The sequence below is a fragment of the Seriola dumerili genome, unplaced genomic scaffold (assembly GCF_002260705.1).
Source record: "Seriola dumerili isolate Sdu_G_001 unplaced genomic scaffold, Sdu_1.0 BDQW01000230.1, whole genome shotgun sequence".
Taxonomy (NCBI): domain Eukaryota; kingdom Metazoa; phylum Chordata; class Actinopteri; order Carangiformes; family Carangidae; genus Seriola; species Seriola dumerili.
In genome coordinates, this window is record NW_019174485.1 from 897,518 (window position 1) to 913,451 (window position 15,934).

The window sequence follows — 15,934 nt, forward strand, 5'->3', positions numbered from 1 at the left end:
CGGTAAAGATGCACGAGGCCCGGTTAATTCCCAAACACACCAGGTGAGGTAAAGGTCCCATTAGGCACTTCACAGTTTCCAAATGTCTCCATTGATGCGCAGGACGCAGACCGAGTGCCCACACTGAGCTCAACTATGTGCCAAAGTCTCACATTTCCATCGTTACACTTTTTTCTTCTCTTTCACACGCGGTGCCCCACGAGCGTCCAGCCTATAGGAAGTCACGTTGTCAAAGGATTTGAGACTAGCAGTTTGCATCAAGTGTGGGATTTTCTTATGATGCTCTCTCTCTCTCTCTCTCTCTCTCTTTCTCTTTCTCTCTCTTTCTCTCTCTCTCTCCTGCCCCCCTCCCTCCATCCCTTACAGTCAATTTATCATTTGCAGCGATTATCAGCCTGGGAATGTGTGGGACAAAAGTTACTACTTTTATAAAATAGCTCACAGACCTCAGCAGGAATATTTTCAAACAGATTTTACTGCACCACTTTGGAAATTAAGAAAACTGCTCAATCTGGATGATTAAATTAAAGGGCCTTATACTCCAGCAATTTTAGTAATACATTTAATGTGATACGTTTTCTTAAAGTTGCTGAACTCACAGGGACAAATTTAAAAGATAATTGGCGCAGCAGATGTCCAGATATCATGACTTTTTGTTCCTAATGAAGGTCAGACTCTAGCTGGCTCCTACATCTCCTATAATGCAACTCAATAGCGACTTTCTGCATTCCATATGCCCACCCATAGACTGTATGGAACACCACACCTCCAATTTTACAGGCTTTCTGTTAAAAAATGTTTAATTCTCCAGTTCAGTCTCATGATGAACCTGATGACATCATCAGCGTGAGTAATTTCTATAGAAAATCTGTTTGCAAAAATACCATTGCTTGTACTGCAACTTTTTGTGTTATATTTCATTAATAGTGTTTCCAGTGTTTTGTGTTGGGTGAGAGTGCATCTTGTTTTCAAATGCAATGCTCCTTAATGTGATACATCAATAAAGGATTAACTAACCATCTAGTATATTAGTGTAACAAGGGCTAGTATAGATAGTATCATGGGCTTCCTTGAAATTTGGGGCCTATATAGTGGTAAATATTTGTGAATATAAGTAACCTAAAGATTGGAGGAATGTATATCCCACACAAACTGCTTGACTGACTTTGTATGTGTAAAGTTTTAATTTCCCATTTTGATTTTGACTTTGATTTTGAGTTAATCCAGCATTTTGACTATTATTCTGGATTATGCAGAAAGTCTAAACATCTTCAGAACAAATGCATATTTATCGATAAAATGAAATAAAATGTTCAGTTATTCCTTGTTAAATTCCAAACAGCAGTTGTGGTTTTTCTGTTTAGTCCTCGCCTTCATTCCTGAGAGTTGTTTCCGTTTTCAAATAAGATGACCCGTGTTCTGCCTCGTTCAAAAGGAGGTCATGGAGACCTCCTGCTCCTGACCAGAGTGATGGTGCTCTGTTGTTCTACACTGTGACAAGTCAAGATGATTCCACAATGCTGAGAGTCTGCAGTGAATGCCCCCCTAATCTGAACTGTGCTGGAACACAGAGACAACACAAGTGTTGGCATTTCAAAGACCTTTTCCATGAGTACTGTGATTCTTCGTGTGAGAATGAGCTATAAATACAAATTGTTTGAGCCTCTTGGCAAACAGTGTTTACATGCCAAGATGAGGCCAGATAGGCCTGACATCTCTGTTACCTCAGCAGAGTGCCTTCGTGTGCAGCCCCAGAGGCTTAGCCGCACTACAACATGACTCTGAAAACTGACAAATCAGGCCAAGGCTCTTCACCAAAATGCCCCAAATACTGCTGAACAAGCTGCTGGTGATACGGCAGGTAATTACCACCTTGGCAGGGTGTTGTACATAAAGGGCATCGAGGAGTCAAAGATAAACACGCATTATGCAGGATTAAATCTTCCACTTCAGATATCATGTTCTATATTATACAGGCTTATATGCACAAAAATAACAAATTTGATGAACTGCTGATAATGGTTGAAAATATTCCAGCAGAAGACCCACTGAAACACTGTAGGATCAACTCAACACTCCCCACTCTGTCAATAAACACTTCTGTACATCTCACAGCTTCAAAAGGTGCTCTCTGACCTCAAATCACCTAATGGTGATCGTGCCAACAGCTAACAGGAGTCTTATTGATTATCAGCAGCATATTGGAAGTCAGAATACATGGCTACAGCCTGGTAAGCACTGCTTATGACGTCCATGTGGATGGTGATAGGCTGTCTCCTTGGTTTGTGGTAATAACAGGAAGTTAATCCCTGCTCTCAAGTTAACACACTTTAAGTCCTTTGCTGCAGTGTGCGGAAATGAATGTTCACGCACCCACCACAGCCTATAGCGGAGAGAGTAATTTAGTTTGCAAAAATTTTAGAAGAAGCAGTTCTGCTAAGTACACAACACAAACTACCCGAGGATACATTTAATGTGAGTTTCAGACGATTTGTGTGAATCTGGAGAGATTAAATGTGGGAGCAACATATGACTTCTGTTGCTCACCAGCAGAATCGTGGGATACTGTGGTCTGTAGGTCCTCGCATGCTAAAAAGGAAACACTAAATTATATCAGAACATATTTAAATGCATGAAATTACCTTTACGGGTACTTCTAGACTTTGGTGCTGCAATAGGTAGAGTAGATTATGATCATTTTTTTTTGAAGTTATAATCTTGCCAATCTGCCAGTTGTTGACTTGTTAAGGTCCAAGTCTTACCAATAGGCCAAAGCTTACAGGATGTCTAAACACTGCACATCTGGTTAAGAATGTGCGGGTCTTTTTTGAAAGTTGTTGATAAGGTCGGGCATTTCTCTGACAGAACAACTGTCAAAAAAACATATCCATGTTTCATTTACAACACTACAACACTGTCTACAGGCCGTCCTGAGAATTTGGACTGACGACTATAGTTGACATAAATCTCAGCAGTCAGGATACTTATTGAAAATTAAAACTTAGTGCAGCTTTAATGACCTCTATGCTAATCTCATTAGCTACCAGTAAATCAATATTTTTATAAAAACACTGGATATTATGTAAAGTGTGAAAGGAGTTGCTCTTATGATGAAAACACGGTTCCCCTTCAGTTCTATGGAGCCTTTTAGTCTTTTTCAACTCATTATTTGGGTTTTCCTGTCTGCATGCTTTGCTTCACTTTCACTGCTGATTTTGACAAAAGAGTTTTAACTGTATGCTATTTGCTTTGGGCCAAACACCAGACAGACGCAGTTATAGATTAACTGCTGAAGAAAGTCAAACATGTAGCAGCTTTAGGGTTAGTGGAGCCCAAAGTAGATCTGAAATGAGAGTGATTATTGGACCTACATTCATCAGATGGTCGGAAACAAGACTCCAACTTTAAAGTGACTATTAACTCATGTCTGTAGTGAGATTTTGGTCTAAAACTTTGGTTTTAGGCTCTATAATTGTAATCACAGAGATAAACAGAGCTGCATTATTTATGGTATGTCACAGTATTGTGTCAGTTGTAGTTATATAAACATGCTATGACATATTCTATATAGAAATCTTATATAAGTTTTTCCGGGACAGAAGCCAGAATGGATTTCTCTGGCTGCTGGACTAGAACTGATCTGTTAGGATTTGATAGGAGATAATAAGATGACACATTTCCTTCCAGCTTTGCCTAAGCCTGGGAATCACATGGACATGAGCATCATGGGTGATCACTGAAGAAAATACAAATAGCGGGTTCAGAGAATTTTTTAATGTTCTTTTGTTCCCCTGAATATCATGGAACATGCACAGCTGCAGCCTTTGCATGCATAAAGATGGCCAAGCATATAGTCACACAGATTAAAATGAGGATATGATTATGCTCTCTTTATGGGATCATTCCATATCCATGAATAGTATGGCCTCAAATCACACACAGCAGCACCACTCCCAACTAAAAAATGCATGGATAAAAAAAGGAGCTTTTGGTATTGTGCATAAGTATCCATGTCAAAAGAGATTAAGAACCATTGTATTGCCTCTTTTTATTTGGCCTTGAATACCTTTGGAGCATATGTGGCTTGTGAGTGCAACATTGTGAGGCCTAAGCTCTTGATAGACACAGACTTCATTTGTTTTTCAGCAGCAACTTCCGCATAAAGCTGCTAAGAGTAGAATTTGCCTCTAAACAGATAGCCCCAACGGATTAGTCTTCATAATCTGCCGTTCACTGATCCTCGAAATCATACTGTCTGGGTGCTCTGAAATCAGCTTAGAGTGACAGTAGATGGTGTGAGAGTGGTTTTATGATTGGGATTGCATGTCATGTGGGTTTTATGTACAGTAGTGACGAATGAGAAAAAGACAATTGTTTAGGGAGAGTGTTGCTTCCAATCTTCACAGAAGACATGTCACCTACTGTTGTAGCAACATGCTGTGTGCCATTCTCTCACACACACTGGCACGAAATCATTAAAATCTGCAACAGTAGACAATGAAAGTGAGGCCCATCCTTCTGCTGCGAGACATGCTTGGTGGTTGAACTGAGCATCTCTGGTAACCTCTGACTTCCATGTGAAAATTCACTCTTTTTTTTTTTTTTTTTTTTTTTTTTTTTACACCTCAGCCGAATGGACCTCTGTTGTATGTGTGCTTCAAAATTCAAATCATTCAAATATACAGTGGCCTTAAAGAAAAAGGTCTTGCAAATGGGATGTGCATGTTAGTGCAAGGACAGACAACGCAGACAGAATATGTTTCCTGTTTTTTTTTTTTTTTTTATGTATATGGACAGCATTAAGAATCCAGACAGGATCTAAATCACACAACTGTCTCTTTTATACAGTCGCACAGTATATTAAAGTTTGATTACAAAGACACTTGGGCAGTCATCAGGTGCAAAATACCAGATGGTGAACAAGACGGGATCAGTGGACTAAACTATAGACCGCCCTGTGAAGTTTAGGTTAAAAATAAATGTCAATGTTCGTCATCGAAATCAGTGTCAGTCTCAGTTCAGTTGATGTGATTGACTTCCATTCTTCAGAACATTAATCCTCATTATTCAGAGGGAATTTTCTTGGAAAACACTTAACTTATAATCCATGTAGGATTTTTTTTGTCAAACTGTGATTAACAAAGCATCAGTGTGAAGATCGATAAGCCCTGTGTGTGAACATTTCTCAACCAGCATTAGGAGGTCCACTATTATAATTTATTTACGAGAAAAAGTCTAGACATGTCATCTTTAGCTATAGACAAAGCAAATACGTGTAAGTGTCCTATTAAACAGCACCTTCAACCAAGTCTGATGCAGTAGATACACATTTTAGGATAAACAAACAAAAAGAAAACAAATTAAATTATTAGTCTAATCAATCTGCAAGTCAGAGGTGATATCAAATACATAGTAGAAATAGAGATGATATTGCTTTCATGAGGACAGTCTGGTTCCAGAGTATTGGAGCCACTTCTTATAAATAACAGGTTAAAGAACACGAGTGGAAGTGACACTTGTTTTCTTATTAGGAATGTGATATTCTCTCCCTTTTTCTGCTCCTTTTATGTCATGGAAATGTCACATATGAAAGAGCACTGTATAAAAATCAAGCAAGCACATACAGTAGACTCTCTGGGTTTGGCTCCTTTACAAAAACAGGGGAAATGTTAATGGATCGCAATGTCAGAACAGGAATGTCATATCACTCCTTTCGTTGTGGTGAAATAGAGACATCTACGCAGAGCTGGAAACTGCCAGTTTCTTCAAGTGGTCCATAAAGACCTGCAGGCTGACGTCATCAGTAAGGATCGGGGCTCCTGTCTCCTGTTCATGCAGTGGGACAAAAATAGTGAAGGTTGAGTGATTTACTCACTTTACAAACATATCTTTCCATGACATAACTCTAATCTGATGATCACTTTATTGAATCAAACACATTTAACACTAAGATTAGTTTATGCAAAACCTTGTTCTCTTGATAATCTCATTTTCAGACTGCCAGAGATGTATTTGCAGGTTATGGTTCAGCTCTTCCTTGACTTTAGATTAATGCTATTTTCAGCTTTCAATCTTTCTCATTTACAATCAGAGGTTAGCTAACCTCTGACCTGTGTTTGCTGACAGTTTGACTTTAAATCTTCCGAGTTGTCAGAGCAGATTGTTTTTCATCCAGGATTCAGACAATCCAGGGATTTTGAGGTTTTGATATGGATGAATGGACAGAGGAAATGAGACCTTCCTGAAACTGTTACACATTGTTTCTTACTTATATGTGGTTATTAGAGCTCTGTGGGAGGTTGTACATAACCTCAGCCCACTGAAGTGGTAAAACGAGCCAGGCAAATGACAATCCACTGAATCTGATCATATTTAGATTATCTGGAGAAAATTTTATACCTTTACATATTTAAAAGCAACTTTACATTCAGTAAACTAAAAAAAAACCCCAAATAATTAATTAATAATCTGACCACTAAAAGCAATCTACACAACAATAGTAAGCTGTAGCTGTACTGTACCTGTCCCCAGGCGTAGAGGTTGTTGTGGGTCTGTGATGGGTTGACCTTGGAGAGGAGGAAGCGAGCCTGTGAGCCTCCGTGCTCTGTGTCGATGTAGCGTGGCATGGGGAAGCGCGTCTGCAGGATCTCCTGGGCGTCGTCCAAAGGAGCCTGCAGCAGCTGTTTGAAGTTCTCATACTCTGCCATTTCCTGGTAGCCTGCCTTTCGCCACTGGGCTATGGTCTGGAAATAAAGAGGAACGTGTTAGTATTAAGAAATGACTGCTGTATCACCAAATGATTTGTTTAGCCTGATCTGCTGGTAATCTAAATGATTAGATGCATTATTAGTCAGGGGTCTGCTGTCTCACCTCTCCATGGTAGATGACCAGCTGGAAGAAGGTGTCCATCAGCAGGATTCGATCTGGCAGGATACTGCTGCTGTCCAGGAGCACAGGCTGTGAAGAGCAAATACATCCAGGACACATTTCAGAAAATTTCAAGCACCAACATTAGCAAACATTTCATACAGAGACATTGTGGGGAAGTTTCGAAAAAAGGAAAGTTAGACTATTCCAACATTGATGACAGTGTTGTGGAGGGTGTGAGGCTGACCTCTGGTGGTCCATGGAAGGAATATGAGTAGAGGATGGGCTGGACCATGATCAGGGACTGGGTGAGGTCCTGCCTGACGAAGTGGTGCCTGTAATAGGACGACTCATCTGGGCTGTTGTTGAACACCTGCAGGAAGGGCGACCGCCGCAGGTGGAACATAAACTGCAGGAGAACGGGAAAGGAATAATAATTTTTAATAAAGTCATTAAAATAAATAATCAGTCGTGTTCTAAAAAATGTGCCAAAACAAACAATCATAATACAAATCAATTAAAATTCGAAGCACTGTTATAATTACAATTTAAATCACATTTTAAATCAGACTGATAATGACTACAAAATAAAATTTTACTATTCAAATTTGTCTTTACAGATTCACATTCATGCATTTCCACTAGGATGCAGTACCTGTGGGTACAGGGACAGAGACTCTGACAGTTTGAAGGATGAAGGATCATCTTTATTGAACTGGCCAAACTTTTGACACTGTAACCAAGAGAGGCAAAACATTGTTTAGACACTGAACATACCACAGAATAAACCTTACATCATACAGCAATGACACAATACATGAACAATCCCAGAACAAAACTATTTATACTGCAAAATCCTAACCAACTATGCCAACTATAAACTGTTCCTGTCACCACAAAGTACAAACAAGGGAGAAGTCTCTGTGTGGGAGTTTCACTCACCAGGCGGATGAGCTGCCTGTCGAGCCAACGCAGGACATCCGGTCCCTCCTCTGATTCGGCTCTGAAGACTCCCAGACGAGCCATGAGCACGGCAGCCGCTTCTTGGTCGAATGACGACTCGATGTGCTGAATCTGAGACTGCGCATCTGCCCAGCTTGGGTAGGGACAAAAAGAAAGAAAAGAAGACAGTGAGAGAGAGAGAGAGAGAGAGGGAGGAAAGCAGGAGAAGAGAAACCACAGAGGTGCAGGTGAGCATGGGTGTGGTGTGAATGACGCACATGCACACAGGTATCTGAAGGCGTCATCCTAAAATGCGGGAATGTAAATATCCTTTCTAGTGAGGCTAATATTGATTCTAGCTGTCACTTTCTTGACTAAATGCCAGGCTCATTATTACACTAACTTGCACTTAATAAAAGGAATAGTAACTCCTGACAGCAAAAGGAACTAGCTTGTAGATTGTGCATGAAGAATATAATACAGTTTTAGGTATAGTCTTGCCTGTCATAAATCACTAGACAGTATCTATATAAACAGTAAAACCAGAGTCTTACTTCCTGGCTATGGTGGTGACCCGTATCCTCCTCTGTGTGTTGGAGTGCTGGTACTGGGTTACAAACTGGATCGCCCCTCGGCCACCCTGTGGGACTGGCGCATTGTGCTAGACAGACAAACACACAGTGAAGAAAGTAAGACAGCAGTTGACAATCAGTCCTCTATTGCATGAGCTGAACCAGTGACCACACACAAGAAACCACACAAAAAGCCTTTGTTTGTACAGTTTTACTAAACAAAGGCTTCATCACAGCTTTGCAATTGTTTGATGTGATTAGCGACTGTACTTCCAACAGCACACAGTAATCCTGTCAACTCAAAAACTAAGGTTCAAGTCAGGGTCCTTTACCTGATTCACCACTTCAAAATACATGCCCAGAGTGGTGGAGGGGTTGAGACTGCACACTTTCCACTGGGTGGTGCCACCGATACCCATCTCCTACAAAAAGCAGAGAACATACCGTGATGAATGCCGGTAAAAAACAGTTCTCAGATTACCTATTGTGAGAATAAAGAATCTGAATCTCCCAGTTTTATCTGGGGCAGTGACCCACATTCTCTGAAACGCAGGAACCTTTGGAGTTGAGCGAAACACACGGTCCAATGGCCCCGCAAACCTTTAGCTCCCTTGATGTCTACACAGACAGAAAAAAGACAATACATAAATTCAACTTCAACAACTTAACATTAAATGCTCAAATACAGCAAGTAAGGTCAAGTTACTATGATGGTAAATTGCTTCTTTACCTTGACTTCCAAGACACCTCCAAAGGCCATGCGGAAGTCTCCATTGTAGTCTTTACTAAAGACTCTCTGGAAGGTTTGCTTGAACAGGGAGGTATTGAAGGAGTCTCCCATCACAATGTGGCCCCTGATAACAAAGCACAACTAATTATTAGGATGCTAAACTATGCTCAAAAGAGACACACAATGTAATTTCACACCCTCAACCAATTAAACAATAAAGGCTGACGCACCCGGTGAGATTAGATAAGCACTTCATCTCCAGCAGTCCAGTCTGGTCCAGGGCACAGGCGTAGATGTCAATACTGTGGCCGTTTACAGCTGAACGGTTGGCCAAGGCTTCATAATACTGTGCGATACAAGAAACAGACAGAAGACAATTTTATGTCAGTGAGCATACCTTTAGTAAATGGTGTAAGAAATGGATTCATAATGACAAAAGGAACATTTTTATAATTCATCTTGTATGAAAGGGACATGCACATAATTGTTCACCTTAGTGGCTTTCTTCAGGTGGCGAGCGTTGTCCTTCTGTATGTCATGCCAGGAGCGGATGGGGGTTTTCAGCTCATCGCCCACCACCATACCAGGGCCCTGGGTGGGGGGCCCTCCGATGAACAGCATCACACGAGCCCCTGTGTTGGGGAATGTACCCTGTGGGTGAGGAGAAGAAGAATTTGGTTAAGTACCATTGTAACTGTTCTTACAATTTAACACTTTTTTACTCTAAGACACAAAGTAGTCAGTTTAAAGTGCCAACTTTGCACTTTAAACTGATTCCCCTGCTGCACATCTGCACTGCTCATAAACTGGTGCTTCCATGGGTAAAAATCATCCCTCAGTCAGTTTTGTCCTGTAGCACAATCCCTGTTTTTAGGCTGTGGATAATAAGCATGAATGGACAATTTACCTAGATCTCAAATTTTGTCGTGAAGATACTTCATTGGCTTTATGAAATGAGACAGGATCACATCTACAGATAATGCCTCAGTAATCCATAATAGAAACTTTTAAAGCTAAATAAAAAACTGAAATGAGTTGGATCACACTGAATACGGACATATTTAATTATATTACAGAAATGTTTTATTCATTCAGTCATTTGAAATGATTTTTCATTCTAACAATGCTGTTTTTCACACTGAACTAGAAAAAGCCAAACCCAGCTTCAGTGAATGTATGTATAAAGTTTCAGTAAAGGGCAAACCTGACAGCCAACACTTCAACCAAAGTCCACAGTGCAAGAGTCCAAGACACAATGATACATTAGGAAAGAGGCCACAGAGTCACAAAGCTGTTAACTGAGCTTTAAATGTAATGTAACATTTGATAGCAAGTTCTACGTAAACACTGATTCATTTATAAAGTGTACTCATTCACGGAGAACGATTAAACAAATAAGCCTGCTGATAGTGGATCCCAACTGCTTTTTGCGGTCGTGGTTTGTATGTAATACAACCATTCATCAAGTCAAATGCATCTTGACAAATCTATTCTAATCAAATTTTTTTTTTTTTTCCAAATCAGGCCTAATTTCCTATCTGCTGAAGGAGAGTACAACAGGGGAATGATCTGTTATATATCAGTTATATAACCACACAGATTACCAGGAGAAGAAGAGAGGATAATGATGGTGGAGAGAAAAGACAGAAGGCAAACAAGGAACTAGCCTTTGAACTGACAAAACACATGTACTGTTCCTTTAGCAGATAATTATCTGTCTGTGTGTGTGTGTGTGTGTGTGTGTGTGTGTGTGTGTGTGTTCGAGAACAGCTACATATGGCATGATGATCTTAAGGAGGCTAAAGTTTAGAACACTGTGAAGCACCTCAATGAATGACTATGCTATTTCCTTTGTGTGTGTGTTTATGACCAGGTTAACAGGTACAGCATATTCACAGTCCAGTATTATCTGTATTCACTTTATGTACAGTATCATTTATTTTTCTGTGTGGGCACTGTACCTCCAGCAGACCAACAGCAACAGACAGTGCCACACCAGTGGAGCGTAGTGGACGTTTGCCCTGAGGGACAGGCCACGGGTCTCTCTGAAGCTCACCAAGCAAGTCCGTCAGATTCATATCGACTCGGTGCACAGGCTGAAGGAACCTGGATATGAATGAACAAACAAACAAACGAACAAACAAACAAACGAACAAATGAACAAATGAACAAACGAACAAACGAACAAACACACACACACACACACACACGTTAGACAAGAAAAACAAACAGCTACCATTAATAGACACATTAGAAGTGCTACTACTTCTCTATACCTGCAGGAGGCTGCAGAATCCTGAGGGGCCATTGGGCGACCTTGCTGTGCTGATGCTGCTGGTTTCATTAAACCCAGCATCTCCTGAAACACACATGAAGAAAAACACACATATTATTAAGTTGCACAGAGAGTTTTCACAACAGCTACAAATTTCAAAACCACACATTTCCTGGAAGAATACAGAAGGCAATCTCAAGATGACTTAGAGCCATTCAGAATTTGTGACCAGATACCCAAATTATTTTTCTCATTCATCTGATTCCTAATGCATTTGGCCCAACCCACCTGGATCTGTTTGGAGGACAGGTCCTTGGTGCCCCTGAACACGTAGCTCTTGGCAATCCCCTCACAGCTGAGCTCGTGAACCTGAACCATGCGTCCGAATGTGATTAGACCCACCAGGGCGTTGGGTGGCAGCAGGCTCAGGGACATCTGCAGGGACTCCTTGAGGGCCTGAAGGTCCTCCTCTTCCAAACATGTGTCCACCACATAGAGGAAGATCAGAGGAGCTGAAGGTCCACGCTGTAAAGAAGCAGCACAGGAAGATTCAGACTGGTGAAATCATAAGTCTCATTTCCGCACACTTACATCATATTCAGCGAGGACTGGTAATTGTTAATTCATAGTTTGATTTTTTTATTCTTGTTACACAAAGAAATGGAGAACAAAAGGCAGAATTCATGTTTGGTTTGTTGTTTGCTGAATGTACGTTTCTAAAATATTTGCAAATGCAGAGACACTATATGATCATCAGCAGCTCATATTACTTTTGAAAACCTTATGCATTATTTATGACGTTACACTTGTTAGCTACAATAGCCTACTGTATAATTTAACTTATCAAAACACCACATGATTACAGTACACCTCTGTCACTCACTGATTAAATCCAAGGCATAAAAATTAAAATTAAAATAAGAACTCTCTACCTTTAAGGTTACTGCTGGAAATTGTTAATATTCACCTTTGCACAGTACATCTTCAGTACATGCACAGGTCTGAGGTCAGAGTGCACGTGTGTTTGTAGTATTTACCTGTACTATGTACTCAATAGTAGAAAACTGTGGCATGAGTTCAGCTGGCTGGTTCACTTCAGATATGCCTGCGTAAGAGGGAGGGAACTGCAGAGACAAAGAGAAAACCAGATTAACCACCGTGATAAAGGAATGTAGCTCCTCCACGTTAAGTTATTCAGGCTCATATAAGTTCAGACAACAATCAATAATAAACAGAGGCACCAGGAGCAAATCTTGCTGTGAACATCAGTACTTACTGGGTTTCTCTGAAAGCAGAAGTTGCATGCCCATATTTTTGCTCTGAAGTCGACTTGACTGTAAAAACAAGGATCAAAATAATTAAGATTCACATCAAATTGGCAGGAATGTGCCTGTGACTGACACTGGCCTGCACCACCACACCCTGTATTTTTAACACATCAGCATTTCCAAATGCACAGCTCAAGAACACAGCTGGAAAAGGACAGTTACACATAGATGGTTAAAAACAATTCCCATGTAAAAGAAGAAAGCTCAATTATACTAGAGTCAAAATAAAGGCTTTTTTCTGTTGGTGCAGCTGAAAAATGCATTCAAACACATATAGCTCTATGTGTAAGCATGGCCATACTGCCATAGTTTTTCTGTTTGACTCACCATAGTGGATTAAGCACCGCCTTGCAGTTGGACCGGCTGCACAGAACTGGTTCGTATTGGACCGGCGGCAGGTCAGGCCTCTCCTTGATGGGTGTGAAGAGGCAGGAGACGGGGACCACGAGCCTGGTGGCTTCCAGACGGCTGGAAGGCCATAGGTTCCAGCTGAACCTCACCCCATCCCTGTCTTCGTTCTGTTGGATGAACTCCTGGTAGGTCGCCATCACCTAGCTTCAATGGAGAAAGAGCACCACAGGTGAGGTTGTTGGCCTGATGGAAGAACTAGGTGTACTGTCTTTGACACTGACTGTCTACACTAGTTCCTGCTTGTGTCTGTTTAACTTTAACCTCTCACACTGGTTGCAATGAACACCTGGTCTTTATACAGGTGCTCCCTTCTCTCCTATGCTAAAATAAGACACGGATGTTCGAAAGCATGACGCACTAATGTGTCATCGGGAAACCTGACCAGTGGGTTTTGATGAAGAGAACAGTGCAGAGGATTCACAGTGTTCTTCACGGGCTCCACCTTTGTTGGCACGTGTTAGTGATACATCAACAACACATTTAGGAAAGTATCACCAAGGATCCTGTTGTAGCAACTGTACACTCTCCCTCTTTCTCACCATTATTAGAGGACGCAGTACAACACTACTTACGACAAATTACAGGCAGAATTTGTAGCGACAACAAAAACAAAAGTGTAAATCTCTTCTTGTCAGCTAGGTGTAAAATGCAGTGTAACCTACTATAGCCCAAACAACTATGCACCAGGTATGACCGCAACAACTAACAATTTTTTATTGACCTACCAATTGTTTCTTCAGTTAACCAACTAATCTTTCAGTCAGTATATGAAAATGTGGTCATCGTGAGGGATATTTCACAATTTCCTAGACTCCAAAGTGGTATCTTCAATTGATTTGTTCTGTCTGATAAGCAGTTCACAATCCAAAGATATTCAGTTTACTGTCACATAATAAAGAGAAGGCTGAAAATTTCCACAGTTTAGAAGCTGGAACTAGGATATGTTGGGAATCAGTTGGTGATGAATTTTCTGTGGAAATAACGTGATAATTTCAGCTCTAAAATGTTCAATATTGTGGATTTATTTCAAGTAAATAAGTAAATATGACAGAAATTAGACATTGTAGGTGACAGTTGCCTGGTTTGTGATAAGAGGAACTGAATCTCTCAGTAGTTAAAAAACCATTAAAGCCAAACAAGTAACGCATATACACAGAGCTGAAACAAATAGTGGTTGATTAGTCTATCAACAGAAGAATAATAATCAGAAAATACTTTGATAATTGATTAATCAGTTACATAATTTTTCATCAAAAACAACAATTATTTCCCAGCAGTTCCAGCTTCTTCAGCAATGTTGCTTCTTCTCTACGTCTTATGTCATAGTACATTGAACATCTTTGAGTTGTGTAGTAATGGTCGCACCAAACAAGCAACATTAAGACAACACCTTATAATGTTTCATGGAAAATAAAACACGATTACCTGCTGCACTATTTCTAGTGTTTTATGACGGAATGTGACCTTTGTCTGGCTATTTCCAATGAAGAAGGTGTGGTACTAATATTAATGTCGGTATTTCATGAAATAAATGAATTTCCCCCTTTTCACACTCTACGGAAACCTTGTGAATTTCTTTAGTCATAGCAAGGCTTCACTATTTAAAAAAAATTTATACAGTAGAGAAAACCTGATAACCTACTACTCTACAACACCGGCTATAGGCCACGTATCATCATATATGCACCCTGGAGGTTGGTATCTGTCTTGAACAGCATTTCTGCTCTGAAATCTTCAAATATTAAATTATATTTTTCACTGTGTGTACTCCCGCATTGAAAACGAAACCGATTCACAAAACGTGACTTTGTTAATCGTCGTTGTCAGTTGTCTCTACGCTGCTCTGTCACTCAAACCTCTTGATGCTAACGCTACGTTGTACAGCTACCGGTGGGTTAGCTAACGGAATGTAGCATTAACCCACTTCCTGTCCCTTCGTCAATGGAGCAGAAAGACGGTCGGCCTTCTTTCGAGAAAAATTAAGTTGAGTGCTTACCTTGTATGTCAGGTTCGCCTCAGTTTTACACAAGAGTTCTTTGTATTCAAAAGAAGTTACAGCATTTGGAGGTAATAAGCCAACGGGTGTTCAGGGGCACAGAAAGACGACGATGAGGGGATCGCTCCCTATCAGCCGGCTTCTGCACTTTACTAGAATGACGTGTTACTCTAAGTTCAGTCGTCTCCTATTGGCTCTTCTCTCCATTGTGTCACTAGGGCGTGCTCTTCGTACGCAGAAGAAGAGGGTGACTATGGGAAATGACGTTTACGGGATTTGTAGTAGCAGTCACACCACTATGGTTTGATAACCTCTGATTAGACTAGATTTGGTACTTTTTTTTTGTTTTGTTTTTTTTTACGTTACCGACAGTATAAAGAGGTCATTTATACCTGTTAATTGTGTGTCCTTTGACCATTGATAGACATCAAAGCAGGAAATATACATTTCCCATAGTTTACTTATGAAGCCCTACAATTTTGAGCTACATTATCTGGATATTTCTATTCCACTACATCTTAGAGGGGAATATTTTACCCCTACTTTACAATCATTTGAAAGTTATTCTTAATAGTTATATATATAATTTTATATAGTTATATAAAAATGTCCACTATTTTATATAGTTATATAAAATAATGGACATTATTGTAATTATGAATAATTAAGATTTTTGTATTTGTTGCCATGTGCTTCCCATAGTGTCTACTGGAGTAGCCTAGCCAATGCGTCCTCATGGATGTTTGATCAAAAATTCAAGTATTTGGTTGTAATGTAATTAATCTCAATAATTAATAATCAAGCTTCAGATCA

The 15,934-nt window shown here is 40.2% G+C and overlaps 1 protein-coding gene across 1 annotated transcript; it reads right to left on the reverse strand.

Moving 5' to 3' along the window:
* Positions 1-5,195: 5,195 nt before the first annotated feature.
* On the reverse strand, positions 5,196-15,294 carry LOC111229204 (protein transport protein Sec23A). Its single transcript, XM_022755427.1, has 19 exons — positions 15,122-15,294; positions 13,042-13,269; positions 12,663-12,720; positions 12,424-12,510; positions 11,675-11,911; positions 11,388-11,470; positions 11,073-11,217; positions 9,604-9,762; positions 9,342-9,457; positions 9,112-9,235; positions 8,919-8,999; positions 8,714-8,803; positions 8,364-8,470; positions 7,810-7,963; positions 7,523-7,600; positions 7,115-7,276; positions 6,871-6,957; positions 6,522-6,743; positions 5,196-5,826 (listed from the first exon to the last, which is right to left on the reverse strand). The coding sequence occupies exons 2-19, from the start codon at positions 13,260-13,262 to the stop codon at positions 5,737-5,739; spliced, it is 2,301 nt and encodes a 766-aa protein (XP_022611148.1). The 5' UTR covers positions 13,263-13,269; positions 15,122-15,294; the 3' UTR covers positions 5,196-5,736.
* Between the last annotated feature and the right edge of the window lie 640 nt (positions 15,295-15,934).